Source organism: Oncorhynchus masou, chromosome 17 (genome assembly GCF_036934945.1).
Source record: "Oncorhynchus masou masou isolate Uvic2021 chromosome 17, UVic_Omas_1.1, whole genome shotgun sequence".
Taxonomy (NCBI): domain Eukaryota; kingdom Metazoa; phylum Chordata; class Actinopteri; order Salmoniformes; family Salmonidae; genus Oncorhynchus; species Oncorhynchus masou.
This window is the reverse complement of record NC_088228.1, coordinates 38,157,558-38,172,814: the sequence shown is the minus strand read 5'-3', so window position 1 is coordinate 38,172,814 and position 15,257 is coordinate 38,157,558. Positions and strand designations below refer to the sequence as shown.

The window sequence follows — 15,257 nt, the reverse complement described above, 5'->3', positions numbered from 1 at the left end:
ATTATTTGTCATGCATTGAAACTGTACCATAAAACGATAAAAGATCGAAGCAATATGTCTCACTATTAGAATTATTTTATTTTATATGACATGATGACATATGACCATATTACGCACCACGCTTTCCCGGAAATAAAGTGAATTTGGCGCGAGACGCTGAGCGAACTTGGTGAGAGACACGTCAGAGACACGCCCCCAGCTTCTCCTACCATGTGGTTGATATAAACACAGTTCACTTTCGTGACAAGCTTTTTGGCTTCAACATTTTCTTAACTGTGCGCTCATTAACAGCTGTCAGCATGTCTGTGTCCGTCGACGTGAATTTTCAAACCCAGATTGTGTCTGTTTTGGATTCCCTTACAAAGGTGGCCGTCGTGGAAATAACAAAACTGTTCGAGTGTCACTTCCGTGCTAAAGGAACCACGGTTCTCATTGAAGGACGGACAGAGCAAAATGAAATCCTGCAAACGTTGGACTCTGTCAAAAAGTCAGGCAAGAAATGTCTTCGCAGTATCGGAGTTCAAGTGGATGAGGAGTTAACTGGTATATGAAAGTGTTACTTCATCACACTTAACGTTGTTGCTGTTAAGATCCCAGTGAAACATAGTTTACAATCTCATCCAACGGATCTTGCTGCTTGATACTTTGATGCAACTAGCAAGTAGTACAATCATGTTCTCGGGGTAGCCATATATAAAATTGTGTCACATATGGATAAATAAACACGGGTTAGTTTGCGTGATGACTCAGTCTTATTATTCTCGCTGAATGTGACTGAAATGCAGTTTTTTTATGACATGTTGGAAGGAATTGGGATACTGCAAAATATAGATGACTGACAAATTGTCAACAAACATTTGAAGCAAAAAAAAAAGTTATGCACAATTTATGATTTATTTAACCTCTACATTGTTATGCATGTCAGTGCTGATCAAACCAATGGAATGTTTGTGTGCTTTTCTCTCCCCCCTTCCATTCCCTCTAGCCCCAAAACAGTGCTCTGTCTCAAAGGTGAGCAGTGAGGAGGGTCCTGCACATCATATCACCCTGCTGGAGGCTAATCAGCCTGCTGACCTAAAGTGCTATGTTCTAGAACACAAGATCAGTGAATCAGTGCTTGAGGTTAATGTGATTTGTGAACCATAATATGTATTTGGTGTTTGTTAAAATAACCCATGGTGTTTTGACCTGTAGTGTAGGCTAATTTGAGTTGCTGACACCTGTATTACAAGAGCTAAGTAGTTATATTTTTTGGCTTGTCATCCATCTGCCAGGATGTGGAGATGGTGAAGGGGAGCAGTCTGGAACCAGAATCCCCAACAACCACTGAGCCAGAAGGAGAACAAGTTATCTATTCCAGTAAACACATTAATTCTAGGTGGCGGTGAAGCTATAGATACATAAATATGTTTGTTAGAAAGACTTTGTATATAAAGGGTTGAGGTTACCATCTAACAACTATTTAATTTTCTGTCCTCTAGCCCCTAAGTATCCAAACCACCTCTCTGGTACTGTTCAAAGCTCCCCAACTAAGCAGAAACTCCAGCCCCTCAAGACAGAATCAGAGAATGGAATGAACACAGAATGGGTGACTAAAGTCATCTGTCAAATGGTCCCAAAGGCAGAAGAGCAGTATTCAACACCACAGGCAAATTGTAAAGAAAAGCCTATCCAGGTAGAGCCCCAGCAGGCCAGTGTCAGCACCGCAAAGGAGACAGCCTATAGCCCGTCCACCTCAGGTGGGGCTTTGGCTCCTGAACAGGCTAAGAGAAAGTTGACATCTATGGGTGCATTGGACCCTCCCTCTGCGGTGAAGAATAAAAAGGTGGACTTCAAGCTAGACCAGATGATGATGATGAAGAAGATGGATTTCAAGCTGGACCAGACCTCCCTGGAGCACAAATTGACGAGGGCCTGCTCAGTGCTGCTGGTGAACCTGCTTTTGGTGCCTGGAGGGAAGAAGGCTAATGGGAGCTACTGTCACAACAGCAAGAGGTTCCCCATGCCCAAGGACCTCAAGACCCACCAGGGCCTCCACACAGGCCGGCGCCTTTGCTGCTTCACTCAGTGTGGGAACGATGTCTGGCGGCTTCAAAGCGTCCTCTCCCCGAGCCACTCCTACGGTTGCAAGATCTGCGGGAAGAGTTTCAAACGCAGGAAGATCTTGAGGAGGCACGAGCGCTTCCACAACGGGGAGAAGCCCTATACATGCTACCAGTGCTCAAAGATGTTCGCCCTGCGGAAAAGCCTCCGCAGGCATGAGAGGTTCCACACGGGGGACAAGCCTCACAGCTGCCTCCAGTGTGGGAAAAGCTTCCGGCTTAGGGACAATCTGAAGGCTCACCTGCGCTTTCACACAGGTGAGAGACCTTTCACCTGCTCCTTCTGCTCCAAGAGCTTCAGAATCCTCAGGAACCTTGAGGAACACAGCGTTGATCACTTGGGAGTGACAGCGAAGTAGCTCACTTTCCGACAAAGAGAGCTGTTCCTAAGCATTAGCACCTAGCAGCCTTTATCGGCTGGTTGTGTAAGCCGCATTACAAAGCTTATCTACCTCTAACTGAAACTACTAAATGTCCATTCCTCATTTATAACCTATCGTTCAGCATTGGTTGTTTTTGAACGATACTATAATTGTAAATAACCATTATGACGGAAGATGGGGACAGTGGAAAGATCTGAAATGAGGCAGTCAACCATCCTGCGTAGGTTTGGATTGTCCAGACTGATCATCTGAGTAAAGATTTAGTGGACACTGATGTCATTAATAGCCATAATGTTTTTCCAGGCACCGATTTATGCCTACTCCTAAACCAAAAAGTTAATTGCAATGGAGATTTTCTATTGAGCATGCTGGACTAAGCTTAATCTGGGTCTGGAAAACTGGCCCTAGGTCTTTACACTATTTCTTTGGCCAAAACACTATGGACATGGAACTGTTGCATGTCTCTTTGAAGAATACATAGCGTTGTACATTGGCCAGGGCTGAGATTAGTGTGAGGTCTTTCTCAGACAATCTGCTTTCATGATACATCCTTTCACTTTGTAGTAAATACAAACAGATTGTTCCTTTGTCTATTTTGGTTTGTAAGTAGTTGTAAAGGTAGGCTTAAATTGTTTGTTTTATACTTTTATCTTGAACCATTATGCCAAATACTATAGTAATGCAGCAACTGTCTCTCCTTATCTTTGTTCATAGTGCTGTTTTTGTCAGGAAAACACCATCCTTAAACTTCCCTGACGTCTACACAGGAAAAAGTATCTAAAGACACATGACTTAGTTTAAAATTAAAAGAATAGGAAGTATGATGCAGCCTTTAATTTTGCAAATACACATTTGAATGTTATCTGTAGAGAGAAGTTATTTCATATTTTTTGATTGAAGCTGATGTCTGACTTGTGATTTGCTGAAGATATAACAAATATGACTACATGACTTTTATTTTTAATCCAAAATTGTTTGGGGGGAGTGTTCATCCATTTTAGAATAAGGCTGTAAACATAAGATGTGGAAAAGTCCAGGGTTCTGAAAACTTTCCAAATGCACTGTAATTCCCTGCGTTATCGTGAAAATGTCTGTTTTAAGGTATGTACTGTGGTTGGCCCTTTTGTCTGGCAATAAAAAAAACACCACTTGTATTATTGGTTTCACTAATGCCTTATAAAAATGGACACATCAGAAGTGTCTGGTTGTGTGAATCTCGTCTCTTTTGTTACAGATGTTAATGTATGTTACAGTAGTTTATTTTATAGCTTATTAAAGCTCATTATTAAAAAAGTAGCTCAAAAGATATACCTGCAGACTACTTCCCTGTTGTGAAGTGGCTCCAATGACAGTTGAGTCTAGCCCCGCCTCCAAAGGAAGTATACACAGAGAGCTTTGCTTTCACTTTTGAATGTTTGCACTGTATACAGTGAAGTACACACAGGCAAGGACCGAAAGCTGACTTTACAGGTAAATTATTGCATTTTGTGTGATTTAGCGGCAGTGCAGTCCTTCCCATGTCTATTTGCCTACTACGCTAACATGCCATTCACTTCAGCAGCTGGCTATTTTAACCTTATACTCCAACCTTTGAACAGCAGGAAAGGGAGCAAGATGGACGAAGACTGTACCATTCCTCTGTCAAGCAAAACCCAGCTTGAGGTGTTGCTGACATGCCCAGTGTGCCATGACATATTTAAAGACCCGCACCAGCTGTCCTGTGGGCACAGCTACTGTATGGTGTGTCTGGAGGGCATAATAGACTTCGGTTCAAACATGCCCTTCCGCTGCCCAGACTGCAGGGCCTACTTTGGATCCACGGTTGACGTCCAGAAGAGCTATACCCTGGCTAACATCGCAGAGGACTTCAGAGAAAACCTAAAGGTGCTCCTCTGAATTGGTTCACTGATCTGGTTTATTACTTTTGCCAAGACTTCTGTTCCATTTATCATAATTTGTGTCTCTATCGATCTGTCAGACCCGAGGCCAGTATGAATCACTACGCCGGGCAGACATTTGATTTCCATAGGCTGGCCAGCTATTTGTGAACGATTTTTAAAACGGGTGTTATAGTAAAGACCATAGGCAGTTCATGTGTTTCAAAGTTTTGGAAGCTTACCATTTATCCTACCATTTCTACTGATATGCACATGCTCGTGGAACAGTTTCCTTTTCTCTCAAAATCATTGTCACGTGGTGAATCATACAAATGACATCTAAAAGTTCAAATTCAACTATGGTGAGAGCACCAGCCTCTGACACATTGATACACTGATCCATTGGCGGCTAAATAAGTGAGAGCATAATAAGTGAGAGCATAGAACTCAAGAGAGAACTTCAATTATCAACTAATTAAAATACATAATAAAAACAGGTGAAAATATCCTGATGAAAATTCCGGTTGTTTCAATCACATTCATCTCTCTTCTCCGCCTGTCTGCCTCACTTTCTATCTGTCTAGATTTGAGTTTTTGCTAGTGAAGTTTTCACGTGGTCAGACCAGAAGCTGTAACGAACGAATTTGGAACAGTGGATCAATTCGCCTATTCCGGGAGCTCAACGTTTCCTTCGCCAGTGAGCTGCTTCTTCCTCGGTGGGGTTTATCGGGGTTGGCATCCAACGTTGTGGTGCATTACCGCCACCTACTGCAATGGAGTGTGGGCCAGCATGAGAAACTAAATCCAGCCCCGTTGGTCTTAAAAAAAGAACCACATATTTGAGACTATATCTAATGACGTTCTACTCGGTATTCTCTTTAAACTACTTCCCTGTATACCCTTCTGGTGAGCTTGGGAAAGAAAGCTGTTTTTATGGCATTTCCACTGGATATATGGGATCACCAGTTATTTTGCTCTTTCACACACTGGCTTGGTGATTATTGAGGCCGGGAGTGTTGGAATGATTTTCAAATAATGAGGATCATTCCCAATAGCTGTAAAATAAATTAAATAATAAAAAAAAAAGCTTTGTTGACTTGTGTGAGGCAAAGAAAACAGTGATGAGTTCGGACCAGTGGCAATTTTAGCATGTAATTCTTGGTGGGGCAAGCTCAACATATATTTTGTTTATATACAGGCCAGCAAAGCCAATAAACAATGCTAAATAATGCATTAATTGCACTATAACGGTGACAAACGGTGCCTACAAACTGTTAGGGCCTACATAAAGCTGTGCCAACAGCAGAGATTTCTTTTCAGCATCGTGGAGTGAATCCTTACCCCTTCTACACCTGGCTATCAACAGAACCTTGTCTAGCAGCGAAACAGTTCATTCAGCCTTGTTTACTGCCTTTAAAAAAAACATAGCTGATATGGCTGACTTGCTTAAACAAATGTGGTTTCTACTGACAATTGAGATGTAAAAACTATGGCATAAGGGAATGTTGAGCGGATAAGAAGCTATCTGTAACTTCGATTAAGACATTAATGAGCGAGCTAAGACCGGCGTAGTCAATATAACTATGTGTTGAGCACTTTTGAAATGTACAGCGACAGAATTCAGAATCCGTGGGCCTTGCTTACAGTATTCTCCCTGTACAAGTCAGAACCGTAGAATAAATAGAGGGGGCATGTCTTACAATATTCAATGATGGCATTTCTCTAAAACAGGCTATAGGCTACATGTGCACCACCAAGTCAGAACAGGCTTCAAACAGGCTTCAGGCTTCAAACATAAAGATATAAAACTGTATTTTTTTTGTGAAGAATCAACAACAAGTGGGACACAATCATGAAGTGGAACGACATTTATTGGATATTTCAAACTTTTTTAACAAATCAAAAACTGAAAAATTGGGCATGCAAAATTATTCAGCCCCCTTAAGTTAATACTTTGTAGCGCCACCTTTTGCTGCGAGTACAGCTGTAATTTGCTTGGGGTATGTCTCTTATCAGTTTTGCACATCGAGAGACAAATTTTTTCCCATTCCTCCTTGCAAAACAGCTCGAGCTCAGTGAGGTTGGATGGAGAGCATTTGTGAACAGCAGTTTTCAGTTATTTCCACAGATTCTCGATTGGATTCAGGTCTGGACTTTGACTTGGCCATTCTAACACCTGGATATGTTTATTTTTGAACCATTCCATTGTAGATTTTGCTTTATGTTTTGGATCATTGTCTTGTTGGAAGACAAATCTCTGTCCCAGTCTCAGGTCTTTTGCAGACTCCATCAGGTTTTCTTCCAGAATGGTCCTGTATTTGGCTCCATCCATCTTCCCATCAATTTTAACCATCTTCCCTGTCCCTGCTGAAGAAAAGCAGGCCCAAACCATGATGCTGCCGCCACCATGTTTGACAGTGGGGATGGTGTGTTCAGGGTGATGAGCTGTGTTGCTTTTACGCCAAACATAACGTTTTGCATTGTTGCCAAAAAGTTCAATTTTGGTTTCATCTGACCAGAGCACCTTCTTCCACATGTTTGGTGTGTCTCCCAGGTGGCTTGTGGCAAACTTTAAGACACTTTTTATGGATATTTTTAAGAAATGGCTTTCTTCTTGCCACTCTTCCATAAAGGCCAGATTTGTGCAATATACGACTGATTGTTGTCCTATGGACAGAGTCTCCCACCTCAGCTGTAGATCTCTGCAGTTCATCCAGAGTGATCATGGGCCTCTTGGCTGCATCTCTGATCAGTCTTCTCCTTGTATGAGCTGAAAGTTTAGAGGGACGGCCAGGTCTTGGTAGATTTGCAGTGGTCTGATACTCCTTCCATTTCAATATTATCGCTTGCACAGTGCTCCTTGGGATGTTTAAAGCTTGGGAAATCTTTTTGTATCCAAATCCGGCTTTAAACTTCTTCACAACAGTATCTCGGACCTGCCTGGTGTGTTCCTTGTTCTTCATGATGCTCTCTGCTCTTTTAACGGACCTCTTGAGACTATCACAGTGCAGGTGCATTTATACGGAGACTTGATTACACACAGGTGGATTGTATTTATCATCATTAGTCATTTAGGTCAACATTGGATCATTCAGAGATCCTCACTGAACTTCTGGAGAGAGTTTGCTGCACTGAAAGTAAAGGGGCTGAATAATTTTGCTCTGCCAATTTTTCAGTTTTTGATTTGTTAAAAAAGTTTGAAATATCCAATAAATGTTGTTCCACTTCATGATTGTGTCCCACTTGTTGTTGATTCTTCACAAAAAACATACAGTTTTATATCTTTATGTTTGAAGCCTGAAATGTGGCAAAAGGTCGCAAAGTTCAAGGGGGCCGAATATTTTCGCAAGGCACTGTAAATTATAAGGGGGAAAGTGCCCAAATTATTAGGGTGAGTCACATGGGCTACTAACAGCTTTCTACACAACATACAATTAGTATTACTTTCTTAACTACAATATAGATATCTCCCTGGCATATTACATACTTTATGCAGCAGCATATAATATATTTTTGCACTCACGGTTGTGCTGTGCTCACTTGAACAGGAAGGCGGAGCGGCTGTCCTTCTTGTGGGCAAAGTTTGTCATGGAACTCTGGCATTCTCTGTATTGATGGTGCTTTAAAGAAAACTGGTAACTCGGATAAAAACAAGGTCGAATCATGACGTCAGTGATCTTCAGGTCAGCGCTTCAAAGAGGCCAGAGTTCCCGACTTGGAATTCTGAGTTGGATGACCGTTCAAAATTTATTTTCCTAGACAGAGCTCGTTTTTTTCAGAGTTCTCAGTTGTCTTTAACATACTGAACTCTGAGATTTCCCAGTTCTGAGGTTCCAATTGTTTTGAACGCTGCAGAAGTCATGCTGGATTGACAGCATGGCCAATGTATTCAACATTTTCTGGAAATAGACCCTTAAACCCAGACTTGGACCACTACCCTCTCCACTGAATAGCAGGCAGAGGAAGCAAAATAGTGATTGCTTTGCAACGCTTGTAGTTAGCCACTGATTCCTTCCAAACCACTCAAACCACTGCGATTTCAAACTTGTTGTGTAATATTTATGTCCAATGGCCGATGAGCACTGATACCTTTTATCTCTAATTTCTCTTCATATGACAAGGACTGAAATGGATTTGCCAGTAGATTGTCGACGTGATTCCTGATGACTGCATGCTAGTTAAGACTTTGAAAGTATGATGTTGGCATGATCAGTCAAATCAAAGCTACGTTAGATATAACTTGATTTGTCATTTTATTTGTGGCCAATGACCTTGAGCCTTCTTGTATGGGCACTTCTAATGTAAATCTATGACAGCACCCAAGGGGCTTGAACTTTCTAGCTCTCCCTGTAGTTTTTGCGGTGACGTATTGTCCCCATGAGTGACAGAACACTGAGCCAATCCCGGACGTAATTAGAGAAGATTACCAACCTCTACGCTCTGTATTTTCCTCTGGCTGCCCCTCCACCACAGACAGCACTGAGCGAGGCTGCAACACCTGCAGCTTTATTAATTTATTTATTAACTTAGAAACTGATATTTGACACACATTAATGCCAAAATAACATGCAGAATAGGCACAACCTTTTTTGGAATTATTGTATACATTTTTATTTGAGCTAAACCGAAAGGACAAGGTAAAAATCTGTTGTCTACCCTTGAGCAAGGCGATTAACCCACTGTTCCCCGGGCGCCGAAGATGTGGATGTTGATTAAGTCAGCCCCCCGCACCTCTCTGATTCAGAGGGGTTGGGTTAAATGCGGAAGACACATTTCAGTTGAAGGCATTCAGTTGTACAACTGACTAGGTATCCCCCCTTTCCTAAACAGATGGGACTCAAAACCGAGATGCTCATGTCTCCGCCCTAACAATGGGAGTCTTTGTCCCAAAGGCGGGAAGACGGGCAACAAGCTTAGGTCTGCATATTATTCCCGTAGAAACACATTAGGCTTATACTGGACAGATTTTGCGAGCCCTCTCGCTTCGCCTCTTCCTCTCTGCTGAAACTAGATCACCGGAGAAAGCACTCGAGCGAGAGAAACAGCGCCCCCTATATATAGCCCATGTATCTGATGCTGTCTGGACAGAAATCGCATGACGTGCCATACTCTTTTGATTCAGACAGCATCAAATACATGGTCTACACATACTGAGACAGAGGGAACTTGCTTCGCTTGCTTGGATGCTTTAACTGAGATTGATGCGTCTCTCAGTCAAATAATTTATAAATATTTCAATATCTCATTTGGGAGGGCAAGGAAGTACGGTAGGGCGGGCCCATAACTCTGGCCCTGCTACCTGTCACTAGATTGGTTTTGCTGACTTATAAATTAACCATGATTAACTGATTGATTTTCTGATTTAATTGAAGGCTAAGAAGACAGAGAGTGCGTATTGTGACTGCTGTCCAGAGAAACAGAGCCTGGCAGTGAAGACGTGTCTGAAGTGTGAGGTGTCACTGTGTCAGGAGCATGTCCAGGATCACCTGCAACTCCCTGCCTACATGGGACACCCTCTGGTCAAACCCCTGGGGGACCTGAGCAGGAGGAGGTGCCCTGAGCATGACGATGAGGTGCTGAGGTACTACTGCTCCATGTCGAAAACCTACATCTGTAATATCTGTGCCATGGACAAGAAGCAGATGAACCTCACCGTTGACACCACCAACGTTCTGGGCAGAAAACTGACTGTGAGTTTTTCCCCTCTCTTCTTAAGGATAGCCATAGGAGAAATATATACAATGCTAGTTTTACATTCTTGATTTATTTTCTGTTACCCTCCTTCAACCAGAGTAAATGGGGTGTTGTGGCGGGGTAGGATTTGGGGGGCAGAGAGTTTCTCATACACATAGTACACTTCCAGGCAGGTACTGTAGAAATCCCGGGTTTGAGAATGAAGTGAGGTTCTTCCGGTCTTAATCCAAAAAATGTTGTCTCTCAAAAAACTATATCGACTTCATTATCCCACCAGGGGGAAATTTGTTTGTTCATGTGCTTAAAAGACACAAATAAATAAACCATAAAACACAGTGATACACACACCACCCAGAGACACTGCCCATGCAGAATGATTGGGACAATATTGTAATGTATATTATCGCTGACCATCAAACACATCGGTATAATAGCACTATTTAAGCACAAGTACATATACACGGAGTATACCAAACATTAAGAACATTTACCCTCAGAACAGCCTCAATTCGTCGGGACAAGAACTCTAAAAGGTGTTGAAAGTGTTCCACAGGGATGCTGGCCCATGTTGACTCCAATGCTTCCTACAGTTGTGTCAAGTTGGCTGGATGTCCTTTGGGTGGTGGACCATTCTTGATACACACGGGAAATTGTTGTGTGGAAAACCCAGCAGCGTTGCAGTTCTTAATAAAAGCCTGGCACCCACTACCATACCCCGTTCAAAGGCACTTCAATTATTTGTCTTGCCACTTCACCCTCTGAATGGCACACATACACAATCCATGTCTCAATTGTCTCAAGACTTAGAAATCCTTTAACCTTGTCTCCTCCCCTGATTGAAGGGGATTTAACAAATTACATCAATAAGGGATCATAGCTTTCACCCGGTCAGTCTGCCATGGAACAGAGCAGGTGTTCTTAATGTTTTGTATACAAGGTGTACAGCTGTGAGTACGTGTGTAAATGGGTTTCAGGCATTTATGGAGCAGCAGTTCCAGGTGCTAGAGGGAAAGCTCCAGGAATGCAAGGACTCTGTCAGCAAGTTGAAAGAAGACTTCAAAAATGAAGTTAGTCCTGCATTTGTGCACTCTACTGTAATGCTTTGATTTGTTTTTTTGATTTCTTGTGAGATTCATAGTTTTATTTCTCTGTGCACAGAGGCAGAACTCTAATTCCAAAGACTCCCGCATTAACAGTGTAACTGTGGTGTTGCTGTGCCTCTGGTTCATTGTCCTTTATTATGGTGAGTAGATCTGATAATGACGCAGTCAGTCACGACTTGGATTTCTTTTATATAGTATTAAATGAGTCATTTACTCTCTTACTTGCCCCAAATAACATTGTCAATCATTGACCTGCATACACTTGGACTTCAGCAAGGTGTATGTGTGGGTGTATCAAATCAAATTCTATGGGTCACATACATGTGATTAGCAGATGTTATTGCGGGTATAGCGAAATGCTTGTGCTTCTAGCTCCGACAGTGCAGTAATATCTAACAAGTAATGTCTAACAAAGTACACCACATATACCCAATACACAGAAATCTAAGTAGGAATGAATTAAGACTATATACATATGGACGAGCAATGTCAGAATGGAACGGACAAAGGTACAGTAGAATAGTATAGAAAAAACAGTATATACATATGAGATGAGTAATGTAAGATATGTAAGCATTATTAAGTGAATGAGGTACCGTATAATAGTATAGAAAACAGTATATAGACATGAGATGAGTAATGCCACATATGTAAACATTACTAAAGTGACTAGTGTTCCATACCTTAAAGTAGCCAATAATTCCTAGTCTATGCCTATAGGCAGCAGCCTCTAATGTGCTAGTGATGGATGTTTAACAGTCTGATGGCCTTGAGATAGAAGCTGTTTTTCAGTCTCTCTGTCCCAGCTTTGATGCACCTGTACTGACCTCGCCTTCTGTATGATAGCTGGCTGAACAGGCAGTGGCTTGGGTGGTTGTTGTCCTTGATGATCTTTTTGGCCTTCCTGTGACATCGGGTGCTGTAGGTGTCCTGGAGGTTGGGTAGTTTGACCCCGGTAATGCGTTGGGCAGACCGCACCACCCACTTTCAATTGTGCATCTGTAAAAATTTGTGAGGGTTTTAGGTGACAAGCCACATTTATTTAGCCTCCTGAGGTTGAAGAGGCTTTGTGCACCTTCTTCACCACACCGTCTGTGTGGGTGATCCATTTCAGTTTGTCAGTGATGTGTGCCTCAAGGAACTTGAAGCTTTCCACCTTCTCCACTGCGGTCCCTTCGATGTAGATCGGGGGGTGCACCCTCTGCTGTTTCTTGAAGTCCACGATCATCTCCTTTTTGTTTTGTTGACGTTGAGCACCACCCTCCAAGAGCTCACACCTCCTCCCTGTAGGTTGTCTCGTCATCGTTGGTAATCAAGCCTACTACTGTTGTGTCGTCTGCAAACTTGATGATTGAATTGGAGGCGTGCTTGGCCACGTAGTCATGGGTGAACAGGGACTACAGGAGGGGCTGAGCACGCACCCTTGTAGGGCCCCAGTGTTGAGGATTAGCGGAGTGGGGGTGATGTTTCCTACCTTCACCACCTGGGGGCGGCCCGTCAGGATGTCCAGGATCCAGTTGCACAGGGCGGGGTTCAGTCCCAGAGTCTTGAGTTTAATGATGAGCTTGGAGGGTACTATGGTGTTGAATGCTGAGCTATAGTCAGTGAACTGCATTCTTACATAGGTATTCCTCTTGTCCAGATGGGACAGGGCAATGTGCAGAGTGATGGCGATTGCATCGTCTGTGGATCTATTGGGGCGGTAATCAAACTGTAGTGTGTCTAGGGTGACAGGTAAGGTAGAGGTGATATGATCATTGACTGGTCTCTCAAAGCATTCATGATGACAGAAGTGAGTGCTGCGGGGCGATAGTCATTAAGCAGTTACCTTTGCATTCTTGGGCACAGGCATAATGGTGGCCATCTTGCCTGAGTGTGTGGGTGCATGTGTCTGATGAACATTTTGTCTCCATCACAGCATATAGTTCCTCTCTGGAAAATCAAAACCTCACAGACACACTGAAGAAACAGGAGACTCTCTTGCACGATGTCTACTCCTCCGTGGCAGGTGAGAAGCAAATAAATAACTTTTGTTCTTTGCGGATGATCAAACTTGAAGATTCCTGTACTGTAGAAATAAGTATAGCTGCACGATGTCTACTTCTCCGTGGCAGGTGAGAAGCAAATAAATAACTTTTGTTCTTTGCGGATGATCAAACTTGAAGATTCCTGTACTGTAGAAATAAGTATAGCAATACATCTTTGTTGCTGTGGTAATAAGCGATGTGATGTATTTGTTTACAGAATTCATAGTTGACAATCCACCAAAGGGCTACAGAAATGCAGACACCAGAGAAGCCCAACGTAAGCAGTGATACAGTGGGTCTATAGTGAGTGTGTGCGTCAGTCTTTCACTGATCTGATGTGCTTGTATGTGTGTCCCCCTGATCTGTGTCCCCATTTGTCTTTCTTAGGTGCGCTGACTCTGGACGTAGACTCGGCCAGCCCTTATCTCAAAGTGTCCCTTGATCTCCAGTCTGTGGAGAGAGTGGAGGACAAACTGTCCCTCCCCAGCCACCCCTCCCGCTTTGACAAAGCCCCCCAGGTTCTCACCACCCAGTGCTACTCCTCTGGGAGACATTACTGGGAGGTGGAGGCCAAGGGCTACTGGGACATCGCTGTGTCCTACCAGAGCATTAAGCGCAAGGGGACTGAGGGCCCTGTTTTTGGCCTCAACAAGGAATCCTGGAGCATCACACACAATGCAAAGGGAAATCTGTTTGCCTACCACAACAAGATGAAGAGGGAAATTGCCAATTCATTGAAAGGAAACAGAGTGACAGTGGTGGTAGACTTTGCAGAGGGAACCATCACTTTTTCTGAGGTGAATATCAACCTGACCAAGCTGCACCAGTTCAATGCTCAGCTCAGTCAGCCTGTGTGCCTGGGATTTGGCCTGTACCGCGTAGATCCTCCCAGTAGAGTCACCATTATAAAGACCCAGTAGTGGCCCTCCACGGCACCTTCATCACAAAGCACTGGACTGTAGAGAATAACCAAGTATTGTCTCTGTTGAAACAAATATGTAAATGTTTTACTACAATTCCCGTTGTCTCAGGTTTCTATTATACAAATCATGTTGACATGATTCTATTGCATCTTGATTAAATAAAAGTTTAAATGATTGTTTTACCTGATGTGTCCATCAACTTATTTTTTTTTACATTATAGTTGTTTAGCAGACGCTCTTATCCACAGCGACTTAAAGTTAGTGTATTCATCTTAGGATAGCTAGGTGGGACTACCACATCAGTCATAGTAGGTACATTTGTTTTCTCTCAAAGTAGCTATCAGTGAAATCTGTGCTAGTAGTAAAAAAAAATATTGCTCTATTCAACCGCATGGCGGAAGTTCAGCTTTACAGCTTGATTGCAGTTTAAAGGCAAAGTTCCGCTTTAGCGGAGACCCCATTCAAGATAAACGTGCCATTTGTCAGTTCAATCTCACAAAATCTGTAACTCTTTAGCTTTACAGATTAAAGTCAAGTGAGAGTTAAACAAAAAATAAAATCCTTACCTTTTCTAATGTACTTTTTGTGGGTGTTTTAATTAAGATACTCTTTGAAGAGGTAGGGTTTCAGATGTTTTCAGAAGATGGGCAGGGACTCTGCTGTCCGAGCGTCAGAGGGAAGCTTGTTCCACCATTGGGGTGACAGAACAGAAAAGGGCTTTGACTGGGACAAGATGGATATGCCCTCCCATAGGGGTGGGAGGGCCAGCAGACCCGAGGTGTTAAAACTAAGTACTCAGGGGTGTAGGGTGAGCATAGCCTGAAGGTAGGGAGGGGCAGTTCCCCTTGCTGCTCTTTGTAGTAGATGCATCAACTGGAAGCCAGTGGAGTGTGCGGAGGAGAGGATTGACATGGGAGAATTTAGGAAGGTTGAACACCAGGTGTGCTGGGCATTGATGACACAAGTGTGGAGCCCAGACAACAGCGAGTTGCAGTAGTCCAAACAGGAAATGACTAGGACCTGTGCTGTTTCCTGTGTGCATACCCATGGGAAGTAGCAACCCAATTAAAAAAAAAATAGGCCTTTATTACTCCTGTATGAGTGGAGAATATTTTTGTTTATTGTAAAGGATGTATTAAGTAAATTCA

General features: G+C 42.9%; 2 protein-coding genes across 4 annotated transcripts; both read left to right on the top strand.

Moving 5' to 3' along the window:
• The first annotated feature begins 191 nt into the window (after nt 1–191).
• LOC135558996 (zinc finger protein 773-like) lies at nt 192–3,699 on the top strand. Of its 2 annotated transcripts, none has more exons than XM_064993279.1 (4): nt 192–543; nt 986–1,011; nt 1,275–1,359; nt 1,482–3,699. In XM_064993279.1, the coding sequence occupies exons 1-4, from the start codon at nt 300–302 to the stop codon at nt 2,459–2,461; spliced, it is 1,335 nt and encodes a 444-aa protein (XP_064849351.1). In that variant the 5' UTR covers nt 192–299; the 3' UTR covers nt 2,462–3,699. The 2 variants fall into 2 exon arrangements, with proteins under 2 accessions (XP_064849351.1, XP_064849350.1); XM_064993278.1 differs by having other exon boundaries at nt 986–1,122.
• A 171-nt stretch (nt 3,700–3,870) lies between these two features.
• On the top strand, nt 3,871–14,291 carry LOC135558995 (E3 ubiquitin/ISG15 ligase TRIM25-like). 2 transcript variants are annotated; one of them, XM_064993277.1, is made up of 8 exons: nt 3,871–3,955; nt 4,084–4,369; nt 9,735–10,052; nt 11,031–11,123; nt 11,215–11,299; nt 13,078–13,167; nt 13,404–13,463; nt 13,574–14,291. In XM_064993277.1, the coding sequence occupies exons 2-8, from the start codon at nt 4,100–4,102 to the stop codon at nt 14,104–14,106; spliced, it is 1,449 nt and encodes a 482-aa protein (XP_064849349.1). In that variant the 5' UTR covers nt 3,871–3,955; nt 4,084–4,099; the 3' UTR covers nt 14,107–14,291. The 2 variants fall into 2 exon arrangements, with proteins under 2 accessions (XP_064849349.1, XP_064849348.1); XM_064993276.1 differs by having other exon boundaries at nt 3,877–3,955; nt 4,087–4,369.
• The last annotated feature ends 966 nt before the right edge of the window (nt 14,292–15,257 follow it).

Coding starts and splice junctions, on each gene's coding strand:
- LOC135558996 (XM_064993278.1), top strand. CDS start 300: ATGTCTGTGTCCGTCGACGTGAATTTTCAAACCCAGATTGTGTCTGTT. Junction 1,123..1,274: donor TCAGTGAATCAGTGCTTGAG/GTTAATGTGATT, acceptor TCCATCTGCCAG/GATGTGGAGATGGTGAAGGG. Junction 1,360..1,481: donor AGAACAAGTTATCTATTCCA/GTAAACACATTA, acceptor TCTGTCCTCTAG/CCCCTAAGTATCCAAACCAC.
- LOC135558995 (XM_064993277.1), top strand. CDS start 4,100: ATGGACGAAGACTGTACCATTCCTCTGTCAAGCAAAACCCAGCTTGAG. Junction 4,370..9,734: donor ACTTCAGAGAAAACCTAAAG/GTGCTCCTCTGA, acceptor ATTTAATTGAAG/GCTAAGAAGACAGAGAGTGC. Junction 11,124..11,214: donor AAGAAGACTTCAAAAATGAA/GTTAGTCCTGCA, acceptor CTCTGTGCACAG/AGGCAGAACTCTAATTCCAA.